At 44.0% G+C, this 24,310-nt stretch overlaps 1 protein-coding gene across 2 annotated transcripts in view; it reads right to left on the bottom strand.

The window, feature by feature from the left end:
- The window catches only part of PTPRG (protein tyrosine phosphatase receptor type G), a 667,952-nt gene that overhangs the window by 146,114 nt on the left and 497,528 nt on the right, over positions 1-24,310 (bottom strand). For both annotated transcript variants that reach the window (XM_045530961.1, XM_045530962.1), the window contains exon 6: positions 13,149-13,215. In XM_045530961.1, coding sequence (XP_045386917.1) covers positions 13,149-13,215 — 67 coding nt within the window. The remainder of the gene's footprint in view (positions 1-13,148; positions 13,216-24,310) is intronic.

The following is a 24,310-nucleotide window of genomic DNA, read 5'->3' on the forward strand; positions in this document are numbered from 1 at the left end:
CCTGGGAAGAAGAACATTCCAAGCAGAGAGAAAAGCCACTGCAAAGGGACTCTGCCTGGCATGTGGCTGGAGTGACATGAGCAAGTAGAAGGAAAAGTTCAACAGCCCCGAAGTTAACAGGTTCAAGTGGGAAAAACCAGCTGCTGGTAAGTGCGGTCAGTAATTTGGCTAAAAATTGTGCAGAGGCTACTGAGTGGAGTAAATCAGTAGATGCGGAGTCAGCAGTTCCAGGTTAAGTCTAGACCTGCCATGAATGTCGCGTGGGACCTGGGAGGGTCTCAGGTCTGACAGCTGGTGACAGGAGGGCCAGCCAACCGCAGGGATGGGAAATGGAAGTCAGGAGGAAAGAGAGCCTGAGGGTCAGAATCCAGAGGTTTTAGGAATGTGGCACCCAGAGGGCTTCAGGGAGGTCAGAAAGTACTATCATTAAGAAAGATTATATAATTAAGATGGCGGCAGAGGGCTCCCAGAGGGAGCCCAGAAGGAGTTAATTTTATGATCTAACTGTAAGCAAAAACACTCGCTCTCTATAACTGGATGGTGATTATCGAAGCATGACATCTCTCAGCCGTCAACGAGGAGGATGAAACGGGAGCAGACAGGGCATGCGATGGGGCTGTCCTGTGTTCGAGTGCAGCCATCCGCAAGCCTCACAGTAAGTGATTTGAAGGCCCAAGCACTAGCCGGAGGTTATGACTAGGTGACGCTGGGCAAATCACCCAAGAACCACAGACAACCGCCAAGTCCAAAAAGGTCTTACAAATAAAAAAAAGGAGGTTTAGAGAGGGAAAGAGACCGGACAAAGGCCACACAGAGACATGGGAAGGGCAGCTGGGTCTCCTGACACCCACCGTCCTACCACCTCATTCTGGAGCCCTGGGCTCTGGGTTCCTCACCTGCAGCTAATGTAAAGATGATCAGGTAAGGGAATCTCACTGAGGACTAAAACTCCCTTAGCTGTTTTAACATAGAACAAATCCTGACACTACCCAGCTTAAAATCTTCCAGTGGCTTCTCACTTCATTTAGAATACAGTCCAAACTCCTTATCATGGCCACGAGGCCCTGCATGACCCGTCCACCTCTGCAGCCTGTCTCTTCCTCTCTCTTCCTGTTGACCAGCCACCTGCCTCACCTTGCTGTTCCCTCTGCCTAGAATGCTTTTCCCCACCCTCCATCTGGGTGATTCCTTTCCCTCCTCAGGTCTGGGCTCACACGTCCTCATCCGAGTGCCTGCCCTGACCAGCCCACCTCAGTACGCTGCCGCTGTTGTTACTTATCTGTATCCCACCCACCTCCCTGCCTTCCAGCATCTGTTTACTGTCTCTCCCCCAAGAGCCTGATTATTCCACAAGGGCAAAGACCTTGCCTGTACATACTTCCAGCAACTAAAACACGTTCCGGAACACAGCAGGTGCCTAATAATCATGCGAAAAGAGAATGAAGAAGCAAACAAGCACAATAGCAGTTGGTATATTTTAAATAACCAATAAATCCTAGACACTGTATTCACCGTCAATCACAGGACGCATCATTATTTCAAATACCACTAATAAAGGCAACACGTCGCTAATTAAACAATGATTTGCTATCAGCTCAAAGATGCATTCTAATTGTAGAGTTGTTAAAATAGGAAGACACGAGAGTCACAGAATTGGTGAACTAGGATATAGATATGATTCAACAGGACTCAGAGCCAAGGGCCCCATCGGCTGAGTCTGGGAGAAACAGAGTCTAGAGCTCGTTTTATGTGATCACAGAGCAGGATGCTCCGCGGGCCACGCAGCACAGCACGCTGACTCTCACCTGTTTATACTGACTGTGCTCTCCAGCCTCAGTTTACCCTTCACCAACCTGCACCCGAGGACGCCATTCCACACTGTGGGATGTGCTTTGGTTCACCTTTTACCAGTCACACTCAGGGTGCGGAAACTGGGTCCCCGCACTGCCGTGGCTGTTCTCTAAAGGGAGCGCTTGCTGTAGGCCTGGCAAGTAGGCATCAACATGGATGAGGGCCCAGAGCTTACCCAGCTCCGGGTCTACAGACCTGGGTCTCACTTAGAGTCTGTGTAACTGGTTAAACAGTCTTGCTGGCAGGCTGGAGGCTGACACAGCAAGGCCACGCCTCCTGACATTTCCCCAGCACCTAACACACAGCTTTACAGAAGAGATCGTTTATCTATGGCTGAAAGGAATTGATCAAACCAAGTCACTAAGTAACTCTGAGTCAAAAGTAGGCTAACGATGGCCCACGGGCCAAATGTGGCCTAGTGCCTGTTTTGTAAATGAGGTTTTACAGGAATATAGCAATGCCTGTCTGTTTACATATTGCCTATGGCTGCTTTCAGGGTACAACTGTAGAGCTGAATAGGTGTAACAGAGAATATATGGCCAAAGCCTAAAATATCAGCTATCAGTCCCCTTATGGAGAAAGTTTGCCAGCCTGTGCTCCCACATAAAGGGTAGGGTGTTTAACGAAGAAGGCCAGGTGTGGTGGGTGCACCTTTAGTCCCAGCTACTTGGGAGGCTGAGGCAGGAGGATCACCTGAGCCTAGGCGTTTGAGACCAGCCTGGGCAACATCGCTAGCAACAAGCAATACGATTGGAGCATGAATAGGGCAAACTACATGTAGAGGTAGAGGTGTGGAGCTTATTTTTGCATCTGAAACACTCTTCACCCGCAGGCAGAGGATTAAATGCACACCTCCTGGCCTTCACTACAGGCACAGTCCAGAGGAAATCCCAGAGACCTACATTTTGGCATGAATAACTATTGTCACTGTGGGGTCTGAGCAGGGGTGGCTTGGGAGGGAGACAGCCCACCTGATTAAACAAGACTCCCATCAAGCACCTGGGGAGGCATGTTCCAGGGTCACAGAACAGCCCCCCCACATGGTTCAAAGACATCTAACCTCCTTGAACTTTATTAATGGTTTCAGTTGACCAAGTGTGGCACTGTGATTTAAGGGTTGATGTTTGAATGAAACCTATGTTGACATTAATATTTCCAAAGAGAAAGTACATAAAGATCACAGTCTTGTCAACAATTAAAGAAATGAACATGGCATTTAAATTATATAGAGTCATACAGTGACAAAAATCCAATATTATCACTAAACAGTTTTCATCGATTGCCTTTCTCACCCACAGGGTTCTGGTGGCCATAACTGACATGATGTGTACATTCTTTTAGCTTCCTTTTGACGCTCAGTCAATGACCTAATTCACAAAGGAGAAACCAAGGTACATAAGAGTTAAATGATTTTGACAACAATCAGGAAGTCAGTCGATGCTGGGACTTATAAGCTGGCCCAGTAGAGCGGAAAGAAAATGCATTTCAGAGCCCAATACGACTGGGTTCAAACCCTTGCTCCACTGCACAGCTGGGACTAATTAGCCAATGGCTCTGAAACCTCAGTTTACCCATTCATAAAATGAGATTAAAAATTCTCATCTCCCTGTGTTGCTGCTGGGATTAAATAAGAGTATATTTCTGCAACACCCAGGCAAGGTTAGGTACATGGACAGGGGTTAACAGTTGAGAGGCTGCTGCTTCTTCCTTTCACCTACTTCCTGGTTCTCTGTCCACTATCTGCCCTTCTCCCTGATCTCAAAAGGACTGGCTGAGCCAGAGCATTTTTGTCATCATCATATGTCTTCATTTTATTTTTGTATCGCCCAACTAAGTCAAGCAACATACATTCTATTTCAACAGCCAGGTAGTGATGGTGGCAGGACTCAGAGCTCCACAATTATCTCCTGTCATCACATGGCCTCCATGCTCAAGTCAACAAGTGACAACAATAATGACGATGATGGGCCGGGATGGTGATAATAGCTGACACTGAGCACTCACCATGGGCCAGGCACAGTTAGGTATACAATAAGTCATTGAAACCTCAGGATAAACCAGCAAGGTTAGTACTGTTACCACCTCATCACACAGCTGAGAAAACTGAGCCCCAAAGAAGCTAAGTCCCGGTTACACAACTAGTCAAAAGCAGACCTGGTATTCAAATCCAAGGTCTGTGCTCTTGGCCACCAGGCAACAGTGCCTCTCCTACACCAAGGTGACGTACACATGGCATGCAAGCAGGGTAAGAGGAGCATGCAAGGTAGCTCCAAGTACTTTCGTGTAGACAAAGGATGTATTTTTAAACTCTCTGCTCTTTACGTCCCATTGAAACAACCAGGAAAAAGGCATTTCCTTGAATTCCCACGATCCTTTTCAAATGGTAAAATACTGACAAAGAAGACTGGGCGAAGGAGAATCAGCCTCAAATTCAAATCTAACCTAAAAGGAATCACTTTTGATGTCCTTTTACGTCTTAACATTATTGTTAACAATACTACTAGTGATAAAAGTCGCACGTTATCCCATTTCCTGGCTAAGACAAGAAATGGAAATAGCTCACGTCTATGGTGGTGGTTTTGATACACTGAAATCCAGGAAACTGTGGAAATGGCTTAAGTGTGCCTGTTTCTAGAAGATTTTCAGATCAAAAGTGTTCAGATAAGCATCAGCCCTTCCTGGATCCTTAACAGACATGAGACAATTAGCCCAAATCAGGGTGCTGCATATTTATAGCACACTTCAGGAAAGTTCCACGTAATTAAATGCTGGAAACATAAACTTCAAATGGGAAATTTTGTCGCGTGTTAAGATGTTCAAAGTTGTCAGTGAGCTCCAGATAATATAGCATTGGGTTTCCCATTCAAAAGGGAGAATATAATTTGAATGATTTCTTTAAGTTAAACATTAAAACAGAGCCCTCATTAACTCAGTTGAAACACATTTGGATTATGTGATGATCTGGGCAAGATCAAAACTGAAGCCTATCTCTGTAAAGTCTAGCAAATGGTAAGTAATGACCAGAGTGGGTATTTACATTGTCCCAACGTTAACACATCACTGGGTGAGGGCAATATTATTATTAGTAGAGCTACTACAATCGCTACAGTTTAGATGAGGCAGGGCTGACAAACTTCTCATAAAGGGCCAGAGAGTACATACTTAAGGCTTTGCAGGTTAGACTTTCTGTCACAACTACTCAAGTCTGCTGGTATAGTGCAAAAGCAGCCATAGGCAATATGTAAACAAGTGAGTGTGGCTGTGTTCCAATAAAACTTTATTTATAAAAACGAGCAGTGGGCCAGATTTGACCCACAGATTATAGCTTGCTGATCCCTGATTTAGAGGGCACTGGATACATGCCAGGTACCCTTCCTTCGCTGTGTTTCCCCTGTCCTAACGTGTTCAGCAGTAATACTCAAGAAGTAGGCACTGTCACTATCCTCATTTTACAAGGCAGAAACTCAGGGTCAGGGAGAGTCAGCAATTTGCCCGGATCACACAGCTCTCGAGTTGGAGAGCTGGAATCCAAACCCAGGCCAGCCTGAACTCTGCAGCATTGATCTAGAACCCTTGTTTAGTTCTGTTCCTGAGAGTCAAATTTCAAGCAAAAAAAAAAAAAAAAAAAAAAAAAAAAAAAAAAAAAAAAAAAAAAAAAGAACAAAATTTCATGTCTTTAAAAGTATTCCATAATGCAGACTTTTTGGAAAAGCTTGTTCCAAAGGTCCAACTGCTTATTTGTGGAACACATGAGATTACTTTGCATGCAAATAACATTAGTCTTTTTAGCACCAAGAATGGAAAGGGCCAAAGGAAAAAAAAAAAAAAAAAAGAAAAAAGATTCTTCATGAGATTAAATTTACCCAAGGGACAAGGGAAATCTTGTTCATCTTGCCCTTAGCACCTTGACTAGCATTTACTAGGGACTCAATGAATGGAAGGATGGATGGACTTTAAGACTAAAGGAGTTTAAAGTTCACATACACAAAACAGGCAAGAACCCCTCAAACTGCATTAACTTACCTCTGCTCTATCTTCTTGCTGCTGGGTTGTAACGACAGGACACGGACTACCATGTCTGCCTAATGGATTCATTTTTTCCCCCAAAAGTCCCTTGTTCTATGATTATCTTGTCTTCTTCGTCCAAAGTCACCACAAGATGTTTTCGGAAGCTTTAGCATTTAGCCTCAGATAGTTTATTTCATGATCTTAGATCCCAGGGACAGTCACAATGGTGCCAGAGTGACAATGACAGATTACGGTCCTGTTAAATGTCTTCACTTGCTCCTTCAATAAAGCCTGCACGATGAGCCTCAATCAAAACAGAAATCTATGGGCAGGGACCCTGGCAGAGAACAGGGGTGGAGATGGCCTGTGAGTAACAAGGGCCAGTTTGAAGTCATGAGGACCTTGGTTTGACTCTGGGCTGGGTCACTTCTTAAGGGGTGACCCCTGGGCAAGTCACCCAGCCACTGCCTGCTTGACTTGCCTTTCTGAACAACCCTCTGAGAGTTTCTAGAGGAATCAGTGATGCCTGGTGGGCGAATCAGACCCTTCCCTGGTGCAGAGCTAGTGTGCACCAGCACAGAAGCAGGGAGGGGCCTTCTGGCTTTAGACTTGTCATCTGACAGCCCATTCCCTTTGTTTCTGATTTCCTTTTTCTAAACTCCACAAGGAGATACCTGCTTCCAAAGTCACCTCTTAATGATACAATTCCAAGGCAGCCACAGTTCTTTCCTTGGCCTGCAATCAATTTGTAGAGAGAACAAACAGCCTGTCAGGGGCAGTTATGGTAAGAAGTTTTTAAGGAAGTGCTGTCACTCCCCTCTTTGCTTGCTGTGAGGCCACTTGGTACATGATGCATCCCAGAGGAAAGCGCTGTCTGAATCTCTTACTTTCCAATGCTAATCGTTGTCTTGATTGTGAAGTAGAACACCCATGCAGAAGGGTGTGCAAAACATAAATGCACTGTTGAGAAATAATCCTGAAATGAACCCTGGTGTGTGACCCCCCCACTCAGAATAGGAGGAGACCCTGCCACCCCTCCCCACTCTGCCATCCTGCCCTCAAGAAGTAAGCACCGGCCTCATTTTGAAATAATCATTACTTCGCATTCCTTTCATTGATAGTTTTACCACCTATATGCATATTCTTGAGCAATATAGGTTGGGTTTTCTCATTCTTTGAACTTTATGTTGAATGTATTCCGCAGAATCTTGCTTTACTCACTCAACTCTGTGGATCTCGGATGCACCCATGTTGTTGAGTGGGCTGCTCTTTTCCTCATGGTGAAACGACTCCATCACACTATATTTACTCAGCCTGCTAGTGAGGGGCATCGGAAGCATTTCCAGATTTGGGCAGTTAGGAAACGCAATGCCACAAACATTCTTGTACACAGCTCTTGGTATGCTTGTATCTGAGTTTCTGCAGGGGACACACACAGGAGTGGGACTCCTCGGATCAACTTTACTAGATACTGCCAAACTGTTTTCCAAAGAGTGGTCATACTAAGTTATCCTCCCAACAGCAACGTATGAGAGTTCCTGCATTCATATCCTTTCCAACACTTAACACTGTCAGGATTTTTATGATTTGAGTACCAACTGCACGCTGCTGGATTTTGTTTTTAAGCTTTGTGGCTATAATATCCTTGAGAAATTAATGTATCATATATATGGGCTGCCCTTTCATTTACAAATAGTCAAATGCACACATCTAAGGGAACAGATGGGTAAATTTTTACACACCTATGCAATCATCCTCCAGATCAAGATATATTTAATACACTTTTATCACTCAAGACAATTCCCTTGGGTTCCTTCTCACCAAATACCCAACACCCCACTATTCTGACTGTTATTGCCATGGATTAGTTTTATATATGGAGCAATTCTTGAACTTTGCATAAGCAGAGCGATGCAAATAGGGGCTGTTTTGTTTTTCTGTAAATCAGTAGTTATTTTTAATTGCTGTATAATATTCCATTGTATGAATATTTCACAACTTGCATATCTACCCTCCCACTGACGGACATTTCCCGTTTGGAGCTATTGTGACCAAAGCTCATATGTACAACTCTTTTGTGGACATTTTCCCCAAGATATTGCTAAGTGTGGAATGCTGGCTCAGTGGGTAGGGCGCATGTGTGACGTTGGCAGAAATGGGCACAAGGCTTTCTGAAGGGGCCGTGTCATCTGCATCCTCCTGTAGGCTAGCAGAGTACCAGCAGCACCACAGCCTGGGGCTGGCTTCTTTTTACACAGTGTATCTGTGGCCGGTGGTACAACAGTAGTTGTGCAAGATGAAGGCTACCCACTGCTTTAGAAGATATTCAGGGGAGCGCCAGGTCTGGAGACGCTTCCATGTTACTCTTTATTGTAGAAACCTGAGTTGCAGCAGGTGGCATAAGGAGAAAAGAACAGACGTAGAGCTTCTTAAATAGTTCTTACCACGGTCTCAAAACACTCAGCTGGGCAGGCAATACATAGTTGCAAATTTCTTTCTTTTCTTTCTGCTAGAGTCCTGCAGTGACTATAGCTACTCTAGAACATTGTTGGTAGATTTGGCAAGGACATGATGAGTGTCACAGGACTGGGGGAAAAAAGGAGGGGACACGCCCAGAGGTAAGCCCCGCGAATAAACTAGTTACTCAGGGAAGCTCTTTGTGTAACAAAACTGTTGATCTTGTCATAGTCCCAACTTCCAGTGCTGGGTTTTGACAAGAAAAGCTTGCAAGAGCCTCATTTTGTGACATTAATAAAAGGGTGTTCTCAGGTGATAATTTATTTGTTCGTTCACTGATGGTTTTCTTGGAAGAGCCTGGGGAGGAAGGACAGGGAGGGCGGCTGTCTAGCTCTGACCAGAGGAAGATTTCATTGTGTCTGAGGCGATTTCTAACCATTCCTGTCACATTTTCTCTGAAAGAAAAAGAAGCCTCCTTGTGCCTTGCTAAGGCGGTACATCCAGGGCAGAGGAACATGACAGCGAGAAGGGATTGGAAAAAGAGGGACAAACAGACAAAACTCAATAACCAAACAATTGCCACTAGCAAGTTTCCTTTCAGGAATAGAAAAGAGGTCTTTTTTAGGTGACTGACATGAGAGGGTGGTCAGTGTTTTGAGGCCTTTTGACGGTGTGTACACATGTACACCAACAGCCTGCTGGGTTTTCCTGGGGTGAGTACTATAAAAACAGACAGGAGGTGATCTAAAAACATGACAGAAAAATATATATATTTTTTAACTGACACAGGACATAATGCACATGACTTAACATCAAATAATTAGGTAAAATTACTTAAAAGGAGAGATTGCATTTCTATACCAATTCACAAAGAGGATTTTTTTCAAAAATGGGCTTTAAACAGAACTAGACTAAGTTCTTAAGAATTATTAATAATATTTATATATCAGGCATAACTGCAATGCTGGCTGTTGTATACCAAAAGCACCGTAAATGCTGAGTCAACGCAGTGAGCAGGGTTCCCCGCGTCTCCCTAAATCTTTCCTCTCTCGTGGACGCTGGTGGTAGAGTAAAAATAAAATACTTAATGAGACAGATTTCAGTGCTTCTGCCTACTGCTCGATGGATAGGTAGATGGCCAGCGTCAATGGCAAATCACCTCCTCCATTCTATTTCTATTTCCTCATGGAACTCCAATTTGTAAGGATCCCAATTTATCTAGAAAAATGAACACATAAACAACAGCACTTTATGTGGCCAAGAGGTTTCTAGGGTCTCTCTCCCCAGCATCAGAAAAGCAATGTCACCGTGCTGAGCCTCAAACATACAACATCCTCTCTTAGCAACAGACCCCTTCATCTACACAGTTGCCCTGCCTCAATGCCTTCTCTGCCCGGGCAGTTTCTGTGCTCTTTGAGACAGAGTCTCACTCTGTTGCCCGGGCTAGAGTGCCCTGGCATCAGCCTAGCTCACAGCAACCTCAGACTCCTGGGCCCAAGTGATCCTCCTGCCTCAGCCTCCCGAGTAGCTGGGACTACAGACATGTGCCACCATGCCCAGCTAATTTTTTCTATATATATTTTTAGTTGTCCAGCTAATTTCTTTCTATTTTTAGTAGAGACAGGTTCTTGCTCTTGTTGAGGCTGCTCTCAAACTCCTGAGCTCAAATGATCCACCCGCCTCAGCCTCCCAGAGTGCTAGGATTACAGGCGTGAGCCACCGTGCCCACTAGGTCTTAATGGTCACTTTGTTTGAGACACTTCCAAACTCTCAAGTCTGAGTCAAGTTTGTTGCTCCCCATGTGTTAATGTCATTACGTGCTTAACCACATGTCTCTTCCAAGAGCCTATAAACACAATGACGGTGAGTCCACATACCCAATGCCTAACTTTGTGGTATACTTAGATTAGGCACTCAATAACTGGCCAAAATTAACCAGCACTATTTGTAAGAATCTCTGAACATTTTAAAAGTGAGGGGGATCAAGCAGAAAAACCTTTGGGTGCATGCGCAGGGAAGGTGTCCTTGGAAGGAAGATATGAAGCTCCGTGCCACTCACAGAAGGGCACCCCTGAGATGACATCTTCATTCCAGAGACAGCTTCCCTGAGGAGGGTCGTTCGGCTGACAGCCTGAAGCATCTGCACGTCTGGGATCCACCAGTGTCCACACCTGGGCTACTCTTGCTGGGATGTGCCAGCCAATGACCACACGTAGTGGAAAGTCAGGGCTGGGCTATTCCTGCCAACCCAGGGCTCCTCTCAGGAGCAGTCTTTGCTCTGGGTTCTCCGATAGCCTGGCAAGGCTTCCTTAGAGCTGCCTTCAGCCAATGCTCCTAGCTTCCCTCTCTCCTTTTGGAGGTGTCAGACCTGCATCGTGGTCTGAATACTCTCCCCACCTACCCCTGTCCCTCTCCCCCTTACCCTCCCCCAGGCAGTCCTTCCCCTGCCAAAATCTCTCTTGCACTTAAAATTCCCCCTTGGTGTCTGCTTCACAGAGGACCCTACGGACCAACTGCCAGCTACAGTCGGCAGGTATGACCAGGCTACTTGCTGCTGTTTCAGCTGAAGGAACATTTAAAAAAATATTCTTCCTTTTTTTTAAAAAAAAAATAAATCACTTAATGAGAAATTAACATGTTAAGATATGACTCCCAGAGCTGAAGAAATAAAAGCCATTTCTGAAGTGCAACAGAAATCCATATTGATTTTTCTCTTTACACATCTCTATCATCATTCCCAAGCCAGAGACTCTGTGAAGGGCACGATTATTTATGTTCCTTCAAATTAACAGATCATTCAAATCCCTCCTAGGACCTTCAACTGAAAATGCTTCTAGTGCCAATAAAAGTTTTTTTTTTTTTTTTAAACTATTTCAAATGTCTATTCCGTTCTGGAAGAATGACAAACTCCTACTCCTTTCTCTTCCCAATCAAAGCAAAACTCGTGTGGGCTTCAATTCCTCTTCCCCTCCATCCGATTTCATATTTTGATATTTTCACTTACCGATGTTCACTTGATTCCATCACTTGGCTAATATTTACCGAGCACTGACTATTTGTCAGGTATAGCGTGCCACAGAGACACGGCTTCCTGCCCTCACAAAGCTGATACTCAAGTAGGTGATATGTGAGCGAATAAACAAACACGTCATTCCAGACACGTTTAAGTGCTTTGAAGAAACAAACTGGAGACAATGTAACAGAGTTATGGGAGTGGGGAGGAGGGATTACATAGGATAACTAACAATGAACTTTCTAAGGAGGCAAGATCTGAACTGAGACCTGAACTGCATAAGAGGGGTACACTCTTGGTACACGTGAGGGAGGAACTGTCCCGATAGACGAAACGGCAGGTGCAAAGGCTGGGAGAGGTGGCACCGGGCAGGCTGGAGGAAGAGGAAAGCAGCACTTCACGTCCCTTCTAGGCCCATGAGGGCTGGCCTGTGTCTGTCTTAATCAATGCTCCAATTCCGTGTTTGCACAGTGTGGGCGTGCAACGTATTTTTGTCGAATAAGTAAGTGAACTTCCTTTGTACGTAATTACTTTTTGCAGGTCTCCTCTGATTTGAGAGAGTAGGGTTGAAACCACATCCCAGGCATCCCTGCAACCTTCCTGGAGCCAGGTAAACTATTCCCATGTGTAACAGCCAATACCATGGTCTCAATGTGTCCCCCCCAAATTCCTATGTGGAAATTCCAATCCCCAAGTTGATGGTATTAGATAATTAGGTCACGAGGGCAGAACCCTAATAGACGGGATTAGTGCCCTTACTGAAATTGCAAATGGGGAAGAAGCAATGGAAACTTCCTACAATGAAAAAGTCTGTGGGGTGTTTTCAGTTACCCTGTTTTCCTGCTTTCACTAGGTTTATTATTGTTATCTACTGCGTGAGCGACAATTTTGAGAACAGAGCAATTAATCCAGAAATCTTACTTGCTTCAATCGAGCCCTGACAACTCGTTTTAGTCTCCCTGAAAGAGAAGGGGAGGAGGTTTGCTAAGCTCTACGGAGCTGGCTAATGTCTAAAGACAATCCTCCCCCAAAGGTGTGAAGACATTTTATCACAGCCGTGGAGATGAAGGGGAGATTTATTATGGTTCCTCATGCTATTTCTGTCAATGTCTTTGGAATTCTAATTAGATTGTTAAAACTTTGCAAATCATTACATTACATCTAGACTCCACACCTCACTGAGACAAGGGTACGTTTGAAATTAGAGGATCCCGATGTCACAGGCAATGATGCAGTGCCGATAATGAAGTCGCAGGGAAATTCTTCCAATAAAAACCAGTTGGAAAAGACAGAATCCATTTATCTTACTTTCTCTCCCAGTTTTATGCCTGAGGATAAGAGGTTTGCTGCACAGCAGCCTAGCCTTTCCCATTCTAGTAGCTGCGTGACGTTTGCTCACAGGCTGCAAAGTTTTTAATAACTTGTCGTGGCTACTTAAATTTTTTCCCTAAATCTGAGACACAAATCAAAAAATTTATAAATAAAAAGATAACTGAAAGAAGATTTGGGGGAAGAAATATGAGAGAAATGGCAAGTGCAACACATATGAATAGTACATCTTAGGGCATTTTGATTTATAACATACGCATTCAAAGTGGTACCTGAGGAGAAACAAATTGCTTACTCTTCACCCAGACCCATTTGCAGGTAATAAATGGGCGTGCTCTTTACCCATCAAATAATGGCTCTAATGTCCTTCAACAGCAGCAGATGAGGAATGGGTGTCACCCTCTGTCCTCTGCAAGATAACCCGATTCCTTCAGGTGGAGATCTGAGCCCTTCACATCCCAGCAAAAGAAAGTGTATGTGTCATACTTACCATGATGTACGACGCCCTTCAACCCATGGATAATAGGATCCAGTGCAGAATTGTCCCTTGGACTGACCTACATGTAAAGGAAACATGATTGGTTAAATCTATTCTGGCATCAGACACAACAGCCTCAGTTTAATCTTCTAAAGAGAAGTGGGGGTGGGGGGGGAAATAGATGTTATCTAGCACGCTGCTTGGGTCTCACATATACCATGGCACTCACCAAATGCAGGAGATTTATGACATAATAAAATCAAGTGAGGAAGTCTAAATCAAAAGAAAGAAACTTCTCAGAATACATTATAACAGGAGAGAAATACCATAGTCCTAGCAAAATCTTAAAAAGTAACTGCAAGACTTTCTTCTTGCTTTGTTTTATTAAAAGTAGACCCTGATGCGCTAAAAAGTCCTTGGAAGTCATCAGAGAGCAATCCATCATTGACTAGATTATTTCAATGCCTTCCGATGATTGTGTTTTTCCCTTCTTTTGAGAAAATGGGTCAGTTCCCGGCCAGCCTATTCTCCTTTGGAAGGACCCTGGTCCTCTGGAAAAAGTCATACACTCCACGGAGCATTTCTGAGAGTTATGCAAAACAAGAGGGAGTGTCTCCCATCTTCATTTCCTTCTAGGGTCTCTAATCCCCCCAAAAGTCAAGCCTCTTTGGTCTTAATCCCACCTATTTATCCCCTTAACTTTCTCATACTACTCAGCAGAAGTTCTCATTATTGTTCTTGTTCTAGAAGATTAAAATTCTATCAGCATATTACAGTTATGGCTTTTGGGTACTTTCATATATCTATATCTATATCTATCTATGTATCTATCTATATATAGAGAGAGATTGATATACAAATGAAATGAAATATCTGCAATTTGCTTCAAAATAATCCAAGAGTGAACAGCAGGGGGAGTGAGTGGGGTACAGATGCCACAAGACTGTCCTTGAATCAATCATTTACGACCTTGGGTGATGAGTATAGGATGGGTCATGATACAATTTTCGCTACTTTTGTGTATGTTTACTTTTTTCCAAAATAAAAGAGTTTATAAAAATCCATTATCTGTGGTCAGCACAGCTCCTGCTCCCCACCCACCCCCGCCCCAGGGATAGTGTTTACATCGAATCCACTTCTAACATAATGAAGCTGAGATATTGATGAACCTTTCACTGTGTAGCACGACCCAATTTGATGTTTCCAAGTTAATTCAGAGGAATCCAGAGCCATCCCTAGGTTGAATTTTAATGTGAACGAACATTTTCTATACCCTTTCTTACCCTTACACAATTTCCCTGTTGGGTTGCTGCTCCTAGTTTGTTCTCTCTGACAATAACCCACACTCCTCTGCTCTGCCTCAGCATCTCCAGGTGACACCAGCGGTTCTCAACTGGGGGTGATTCTGCCCTCCCAGGGGGACATTTTACAATGTCTGGAGACATTTTTGGTTGTCACAACTAGGGGAGGGAGGGGCTACTGGCATCAAGTGGGGTAGAGACCAGGGTTGTTGCTGAACATCCTAGGATGCTTGGAATGACTCCCCACAACAAGGGATTACCTGTCCCAACATGTCAATGGCGCAGAGAAACCCTGATTAGATGCTCTGGGAATTAATAGTGATTATAGCCTAATGTCTAGAGCCCTGAGTTACACCTAAATTCAGAACATGGGTGTCATTATACACAATGTCATGTTTATACACCAATAAAGTCACGTGGAATTTGGTACTACATTGTAAACACTACAAATAAAAAAAACAGATCAGTAGATGGGAACCCAGTGTATCAGATCACAAAGGTTGAATTCTGGGAGTCGGCAGGAATGTGCCTCTACATCACCTGCAGGCAAGCTCAAGCCAGGGGTTAAGCACACTGGTTAAAGCATGAAACATTCTGGAAAAGGCAAACATACACCACAGAATACATCAAATAGAAATCGTATTTGAAGAAAAATCACATTTACACCACAGCAAGTAATTTGATCAAAATTCAAAAACATGGTCAAAAATGCAATCACAACTCCAGAGTGTAAGAGGAGAGATCTAACCCATAAATGTGGCTAAATTTCAAAAGGCTAGAATAGCATAAAATAAGAGCCCAGAGAAAGAGTCTATATCAAATTGAAGTTGTAGGGTAAAAGCTGGTCTCTTTGATTCATGTTCATGCCAGTAGAATTACCTGTAGTTACTGCAGTATCTGTGGGGGTTAGAAAAAATGGCCACAAATTCGTCCCATTCCTGTCACATGCACCTTTGTAATCTGACTTTGCCCTGCCCCATCAAGAGTGTATATGAACTTTTCCACCCTTTAAAACTGGGCTTGTCCACATACCTCATTTTGACTAATGGAAAGTGAGTGAACATGATGCAGACAGACACTTACAAAGCTCTTGGATTCTTTGGAATCCTGAGAAGACCAGGTGAAGAATTCCAAGTTATCCTACTGAAGGAGGAGAGATCACATATAGGAGACACAGGCTGAGGACGTTCTAGACTCACCAGCCTGCCAACTACCAGACAGGTGAGTGACTATATTCAAGACCACCAGTCTCAGCTGAACCCTCTGCCATCCACAGAGACCCGCTGGGCTGACCCTAATCAGACAAATTGACCAGACAACCTACTGAACCACAAAATAATACAATGATTTCTGTGTTAACTAATTGGGGATCATTTGTTACAGAGCAAAATTTAACTGTTACAGTTTCTGTAAGTGTGTATAGAGGTAGAAGATGGGGGACAGGCCATGATATCAATAATTTCTTTTAACTGATACACTTTGCTTATGGTTTGTCTTAAAGGTTTCTCAGGGAAACTCCACATCACAAGACACAGCATTTGCTGTCCACCTGATCAACTCACATGGTCCTCCAAAACCACTTTATCCCTCCCCTATCATGGCAACATCTCTCAGATACTCTGATCTTCAATCCCAACTGAGGGCACATTTTGTAGTGAGGGGATTGCTATGGCTTGAATGCGTCCCCTAAGTTTCATGTGTTGGAAACAATCTCCAATGCAACGGTGTTGAGAAGTGGGATCTTTAAGAGGTGATTAGGTCTGAGGGCTCTGCCCTCGTGAACAGATTATGGTCATGATTTCCAGAGCAAATCTGTTGTAAAAATGAGTTTGGCCCCCTCTTCCTCTCTCTCAGTCATGTGATGCCCCTCCACCATGTTTGGTTGTCACAACTCAGGGGGAGGGGCTACCGGCATCAAGTGGGGTAGAGACCAGGGTTGCTACTAAACATCCCGTTATGCTTAGAGTGACCCCCCACAACAAGGAATTACCTGTCCCAAGTTGTCAATGGTGCAGCAAAACAGCCCTCACCAGATGCCAGCACCACCCTCTTGGACTTCCCAGCCTTCAGAACCATGAGCCAATAAAGTGCCGTTCATTAGAAATTACCTAGTTTGTGCTATTCTGTGCACAAAATGGACTAAGACAGGAACTTTTAAATGCATTTATTCTTATCTGACAATAGAAAGGCCCAAAGAAAGTGTTACTAATCCTCCATGACTAACACCAATAACATTTGTAGACCATGCAAAAGGAAAGTAAGAGGGCAACCTAGTCCAGGTTCAATTTCTGGTCACTGCTGATTATAGCATCTCTATATCTGATACTCAGACCTGGCCTCATCTGAGCTCAAGGATTTGATCCCAGATTCTAAATGGAAAATACTTCCACAATGTCTATTCAGCTCCACAGCTGGTCTATATGGCTGGGGTTGAGAAGAGGGATGAAGACAAAGGGACAGAAAATGGAGATTATTGGCTGGTCAAAGTAACTTACTAATAAGACTGAGCTCATTCTCCAGTCTATGTCTTGGTTCCAGAACTCAGGGTGGGGAATTCAAATAGCATGCTAATAAGTGGATTTGTTCCAGTAAGGCATAACCCTAACTGAAATAATCCCTTTCACTCACTGTTTCAATCAATTTGCCACTTAAAAAAAAAAATTCATGAGCATAAGCTAAGCAATTTTGGCAGCTTTGAAACATGACAACAGTGAAGACGGCTGTTTTAGCAACCTGTGTTTGCATTTTGTTCTCCATCCAAGGTGGAGGAGGCCAAGGGATAGGGAAAATATGGAATTTTGAGTCAGGCATAACCCTTTGAGCTTCAGTGTCCTCATCTACAAAATGGGGATAGCATAATGTTGTTATGAGGATTAAAAGTCTAAAGCTTTGAGTACAATACTGACTACAAATGCAGCATCCAAAAAAGGGGAGATAATATTGGGCAACAAGCTGACCTAAACACTCAAATTTAAATGAATGTCAAACAACAGTAGTTTTATCCCTGAACCCATCAATGTGCCTGGCTCTAAAAGCAATACCTCCTTGAGTTCAAATTTTGAAAGAATTAAATTTATGTTTTATTTGATATCCAGTCAATTTTGTAATATGCTGCTCCTTTTAAAGCCACAGGAGGAGTTTTCCTGGCCCTTGAAATTTGCTTCCTTCCACTTTAAGATCAAAGGAGTTACGCGGTAATACTGAGAAGGCAGCAATTGCACAAATGAGCTTAAAATGGACTAGAAGAAACAGACACCCCCTTTCCCTGCAGAGTTTGTGCTCTCATTGCAAAACTTAGCTCCTGGCACTTGCACTTCAGAGGAGCTTTCGTGGCATTAGTCATCTTCAAAAGGATGGCACGCAAACATGAGAGAGGGCTCTGAATTAAAGCTTGTCAGTTGTCTTTAGATATAACCAACGTACACAGAGACACTGACAACACAGAAAGCCACGACACGTAGGTTTGGAAGGCAGCTCTGCTAACCACTATCCCACCAAGGCCTCGGTGACACGCAGGTGTGGATTAAAGGCCACATTCATAGAAATGGGGATGAAATCTAAACTCCATAAAATTTTCTTTTCAATTAACGGCTGACCATAAGGATCCAACCAATTATGAAATTAGTAGCCAACTGATCAATAATCTCTAGAGATGTGTTAATAATCCAGGCTCTACAGGAGGGCTGGCATTTATTCCCACGTGAAGCAAAATGAAATGGCGGCAGAGCGGGCCCCACCATCTGCGTGTGCCTGCTGCCCCCTGTGCTATTTGGCCCTTGACTTGGAGCCTAATAAATTTCAACCTATCGAGTCCTGGATATCTGCTAAATAGGATGGCCAAGATAACCTACTTGCCTTGAATCCGACATCGCCAGCTGCTCCTTTAGTCCCATAAACATCATATCCAACCAATATCTTCTTGTGGGGAAAAAAGATTTACACCTGCTGAGGGTGGAATGGCTACACCATTAACCACAGCCGTAGAAGAAAGAGACAAACCATGGGACCAGGGAGTCCACACAGCCCTCCTGAACAGCAGAGATGATGATCGACCCACTCCAACGGTTAGCAGGGAACTGTGCATTCAGAAGCTAACTTGGCATTTCAGGCAAGCACGTCTCAGGAGGTCTGATTTCTCACCTGATTCTCCTTTCCGTCCATGGCTCTTACCTAAAGAGCCGTGCGGCAAGGATGCTGCAGCTTCTTTCATTTGGACTTCAATATCCTGGTTACCATTCACCAGATTTTCATTCAAGTTGCTGTCAAGAACTTCCTGGCACAAACCTTTATAACTTGGCTATTTCCCACCACTGCATTTCAGTTTATCCTTACCCAGCGACAGAGGACCGACCAGCTTCCTTTATTAATAAATTAAACACTTGTCAATAATTTAGGGAATGTATCTGTGTCCAAGAAGACAATCCTAGCACGAAAACCACTAACCACTGAGCTGTACTGAAAACACCCTCCTTTTCCTGACTCTCCTTTTTAGTGCTCACAAATATCATTTTTCTTCTTGTACAGCCTGTGGTCCGTTTCTGATGTTGAAATTTCTTTTTTTCCCTTTTGACATCCCAGCATCATTTTCTATCCTCTCCTGACTGGCACGGTTGCAATGGGATCCTAAAGAAAAAGAATCAGAGGTGTTGGCGCATTTAGCATCACACACGGCCACGGAATAGTCAGAGAGGAAAACCGAGACAGTGCAGAGTGAGGCATGGCCAGGGAAAAAGGAGCTCTGCGAAGCTGTAGGACTTTTTGTGAAATTCAGCTAAAGGCAAATAACCAAGTGTGGATTCCTGGTCAGGAGGAGGCTTACTTTAAATGTGACTACTAAAATTCTGCAATCACACATTAAGCCTAATCTAATAGATAAGCAAAATGTCACCAAGGAGTCTTACAGGAGAGGAGCGAGCCCCTGTCCAGGGGGAAGGGGATGGCTCTGTATCATCATCTGTTTTCCAGCACTTGACAGGGACAGACGCCTGGGACTGGTTTCCAGCAGAAGATGAGAAAAACTCTTAATTCCTCAGCCATGGGAAGGGATTAATATGAAAAGAAAACACAATTATAAATGCTAATAGGATTCACTGTCCCCCCCCTTCAAACGGAGCTTGAGCTCCGACATGGCTTACTTACTGCTAATTCATAGTATTAATGGAAACCAGTCAATTCACAGGTTATTCGTCTCCAGAGAATTGAAAGTCATGGCCAGAGAAGGGCACTGAAGAAATGAATTTTGTGCTCTTCGTCAACTTAAACTGACCATTCTCTGTCCCTGTGCCCCTACCTCCCCAGGCCACCAGAATATTTCCCAGCTAATTGTCAGACTTGGCTTGGAGGAAGCGCATTACTGGAAAAACCAACCCCTGCAGGGTGACGGGAGGCCAGGAGCAAATCTGTACAATGGCAGCTCCTGCCAGCAGCTGGCTCGTCTATTGTCAGTTCAGGCGGATTTCTCATATTCATGAGGATCAAACTGTCCTGGGCTGGGTATACAAATTCCATTTCCTCTGGCTTTGGAGTCACCCAACACTCCATTTCCAAGCCAAGGCAGGAGAGAGGGAGGAAGTAGGCAGGCTGGGGTTTCCTGGCAAATGGTGCTCCCAGAGGGGGCCACACGGTGATTTTTGTCTTTCTTTGTCTTTTTTGAATGCATTGTGTTTCACAGCCAAGAATGTAGTGGGGAAGCCTTTACAGCAGTTCAAGACGAGGTCCCAGAACCTGCCTGCCCCACCCCTGCCAGTCTTCTCAAAGTACAGGTTGTTCCTGGAACAGGAAAGAGGTAAAAAAGAAATTCCAACCTAGCGAAGCACAACCTAGAGAGTCTCAAGCTGCAATGCAAACCATTTCACACAGATATTGTCATGACCTTTGAATTAAAAAAAAAAAAAAAAAAAAAAGAATTATGAGATCTGGGGGAAGCCTGGGGCAAGAGAAGCTTATTTCAGGTTCAGTGACTTTCCTGCAAGTTTCTCTCCAGTTGGTGTGGCTGGACGTTCCCTTGTTAATAATCGTGCCATGCACCAAAAAGCCCCAACAATATCAAAGGCTTAGTGGACAAAGCAGAGCCGACTGTTTTCACACATAGCAAGTGACTTCAACCACAACACATTAGATATGAACTCTCACCCTTGTTTTTTCATTCCCTCCAAGCAAAAAGCTGCTCGGGGCACTCCATTTACAAAAGACTCAAAATCCAGAAAGCATTGAGTGGGGACTGCTTTAAATCCCTGCCATGTATGCAGCAAGAAAAATACAAGAGACAAGGCATATTGGATCAAAGGGGTTGCCAGATTGCTCCTTCTGTTGAAAACATTCCTCCTTAGGAGTAGGTAAGATCATCATTTTGCATTGTTAGGGATGGGGGAGGACTGTAAATATCATGTAGGTATCATATATAAAATATTAAAATGGCCTGAATGACCTTAAATATCCCTTGATAGGTGTATAAAGAAATGGCAGAGGAAAAATGGTATGGTGCCTTCAGCCCAAATTATAAGCACCCAGCTCTTTAAGCTCATTCACTCAACAAATATGTTCCTCCAAGTGTCTGGCATGGCTGTGGCAGGCTGACTGTAAGGTGGTCTCCAATGATCCTTGACTCCAGGTATTTAGGACTTTGTGTAGTCTCCTCCCCTTGAAGGTGGGCTGCATTGTGAGGCAAAGGCAATGGGATGTAACTTCACTTCCATGATTAGGTTACAAAAGATTCTAACCTCCACCTTGCTAGCAGGTACCATTACCGTCTACTCAGCTTGCACACTCTGGAGAAGCCCACATGACAAAGAACTGAAGACGACCTCTGGCCAACAGCTAAGGGGACACTCAACTCCTCAAACAGCCCTTGAGGAACTGAATTCTGCCAACAACCTCAGCGAGCTCGGAAGTGAATCGTTCCCCAGGTGAACTTTCAGATGAAACTGCAGTCCCAGCTGACACCTTAATTGCAGCCTTCTGAGAAGCCCAGAATCAGAAGACCCTAGAAACTGTATGATGATAATATGTGTTTTTTGTTTTTTACAAGGTGGGCTCCCTAAGATATGTGTTGTTTTCAGCTGCTCCGTTTGTAGTCATTGGTTACACAGTAATAGATATCCACGTGCCAAGAACTGGGTATTGGAATAGGAAATGCCACTGAACACATCAGCGCTGCCCCTTACCCAGCTGACGGTCTACTTCTAGCTCCCACAGAGGAGGTGAGGACCCTGGTTTCTGAATTCACACATCACCGTTTTTCTTATACTGCTGCATCAGCTATCAAAAGGCAGTTCCTATCCTTCCAGATGAGTGCTTGGGCCCCTCATGGGCCTCTGCAGCTATGTTACCTAACGGCTAAGAAAGGAAGGAGTATGTTTAGAAACCAAGTTCCAACCAGGAAAACTTGGCAAAAATAATGAGCAAACCCCAAATGGAGTACATAAACATCGATAATTCTGGGACAAAGTGTTTCTAGTAGCTTTTAAGTTTAAACAAACATAGAAAAGCTACTAATTGCAGCACTGAACCAACGGCCTTCCTAATGAAAGCTGTCCCTGGACAAGGTACAGGGCATCTACAGTGGCCTGAGCAGCTGTTGTTTCAGATTCACAGCTATCAAGCAAAGTGCAAACTGAGTACATACTCTAATGTCTTTTTTTTTTTTTTTTGGAGGAGATATTTTCTACTCTGTGCTTCCTTTGGAGCCCTGAATGATTGCTCCCATAATGCAGTCTCTGAAGATTGATTAAGTATCAATTCACTCTCTTAAGCAGTACCTTGCAGGCCATTTCCTATTCTAAACCATGTGCTCACAGTAAAGGGTTTGGTGCCTGATACTATAAGAGAGACTTAAGCTTCCTGTCATTGTTCTCTGAAATAAACCCGTTAACTCATCTAAACATTGCATTTCATCCATGGACAAATCAATGAAAGTTGCTTTCAGGGGGCTACAGTTAAAGCTGTCAGAGCACCTGATTTAAGAGCCTTAGTTCAGCAATGCTGGGGGGGGTACAAATGGCTTATTTAAGTGGACAAACATCTTTAAATCTGCAAATTAGGAGAATTCCTTTCTACTAAGTTGTCGTCTAAACAAAGTCCAGCCCCATCTGAAGGAGGACACAGATTAATGCCAACTGAACCGTTTGGCTTTGTATTTAAAATGCACCTGAGTTTAACAGAGAGGAAAATGAAATTGCAACAAGGAAAGACAAAATCTTTCCCAGCAGGCCTTGATTGATAGAACGTGCCATTTGTAGCAGAACAAAATGGAAAACCAGAAAGTTTGTTCCCAGCAATCATTGCCTCGCTGGGTTAACTTCTCTCTCCTTTGAGAAAATAATATGATTTCCTCATAGAGCATGTAGTCTACTTATTTAAGCTACAGTGCTCAGGATCTTTCAATTTCTCCAGCAGTTCAGTTGGAAAAAAACTGGTCCTAGTGGTTGAAAGAAGGGAGTGTAGGTAACATTTAGCCAGGAAGAGGCTTATCTTGTGAAAACTGTCACTGACAATAGGCTAGGAATAAGTAACTCCTTAGAAAACAATGCAGATGGATCTCCTGTAGTTATGTGCAATTAGCTCATCTTAAACGGCAACTTTAGTATATGAGACTGGTGCAGTGGTTAAGCGCAGGGTTTTTGAAACCAGGTGGCAGACACCCACGTTCACCCCCACCTCCCAACTTAACAGCTGTTTGGTCATGGGAAACTTAATTGTAATCTAGTTGTGCCTCAGTTTCCTCATCTGTAATGTAGGGATTACTCCCCCCACCCCAACCTCATAGGGTTGTTAAGAGAATTAAATCCAAGATCCTTAAAAACTGTAGCTACTGCCATTCTTTCCCCAAGAGGCAGGCAAGCCCTGCTGGTACCCAACTGGGCACACACAAAGATCCAAATACACTTCTAGTTATAGACAGACCAATCGTTTTGGGATCCTGAGCCTAAATTTAGTCATTCATGACCCTCTTGCCCCCACTCCAATCTTTTATCTTCCAATCTTTCATTTCAATAAAATTGTAACATCTTTTCACCATGCAGATCAAATCCCCAAACCTAGGATTTATTTTCATTCCTCCCCTTCTTGCCACACAGCAAAGTCTGGAAGATTCTACCTCGTAAAAACATCTTGAATCTGACCATCACGTCTCTCCAGCTCCTCCCTTCTAACCCTAACGTGGGTCAACACCACCTTGGACCTGAACAACTTCCAACAGCCTGACCTAACTGGTTTCCCTGCTTTGTCTGCTGCACACTTCAACTCCTTCTCTGCCCAACTGACCAGTGGTTCTCATCCTGCCTGCCCACTGGAATCATCTGCCATCAGCTTTAAAAAACAAGCAAGCAAGCAAACAAACAAAACCCAAACCAGAAAACAACGATGACAAAACACTGTTCTGATCAACCTGGGATGTGACCTGGGCATCTGGATGTTTAAAAGCTCCGTAGATTATTCTGATGTACAGGCAGGGATGAGAACCATTGGGCCAGAATGATCTTTTAAACAATAAACCTTATCACAACACATCGCTGCTTAAAACCTCTCTCAGATGTGGGCCCAGCCAACCTCAGCTTCTTACTGCCATGATCCCGATGGTTCACTGCCAGGTCCAGGGGAAGGAGGCCTCCCCCCTCTTCCTCTGAGCATTTCACTGCCTCCAGGCCTTTCTTTGCCCCTGCTGTTCCCATAGCCTGGAATGCTCCCTCCTCAGCTCTTTGCAGGGCAGGTTCTCAGTCTTCAGATTTCCGCTCAATGTGACTCCTACCAGAAGCCTTCCCTGGCCCATCCCAAATGTTTGCTAAGTCAGTACTCTGTTTAGTTCCTTCCTTGCACTAACTTCATCCTATCAGTTCCTGAAGCAGGGTGTAGCCCAGCAGGTTGGTAGGCTGGAGA

Source organism: Lemur catta, chromosome 18 (genome assembly GCF_020740605.2).
Source record: "Lemur catta isolate mLemCat1 chromosome 18, mLemCat1.pri, whole genome shotgun sequence".
Lineage (NCBI taxonomy): Eukaryota > Metazoa > Chordata > Mammalia > Primates > Lemuridae > Lemur > Lemur catta.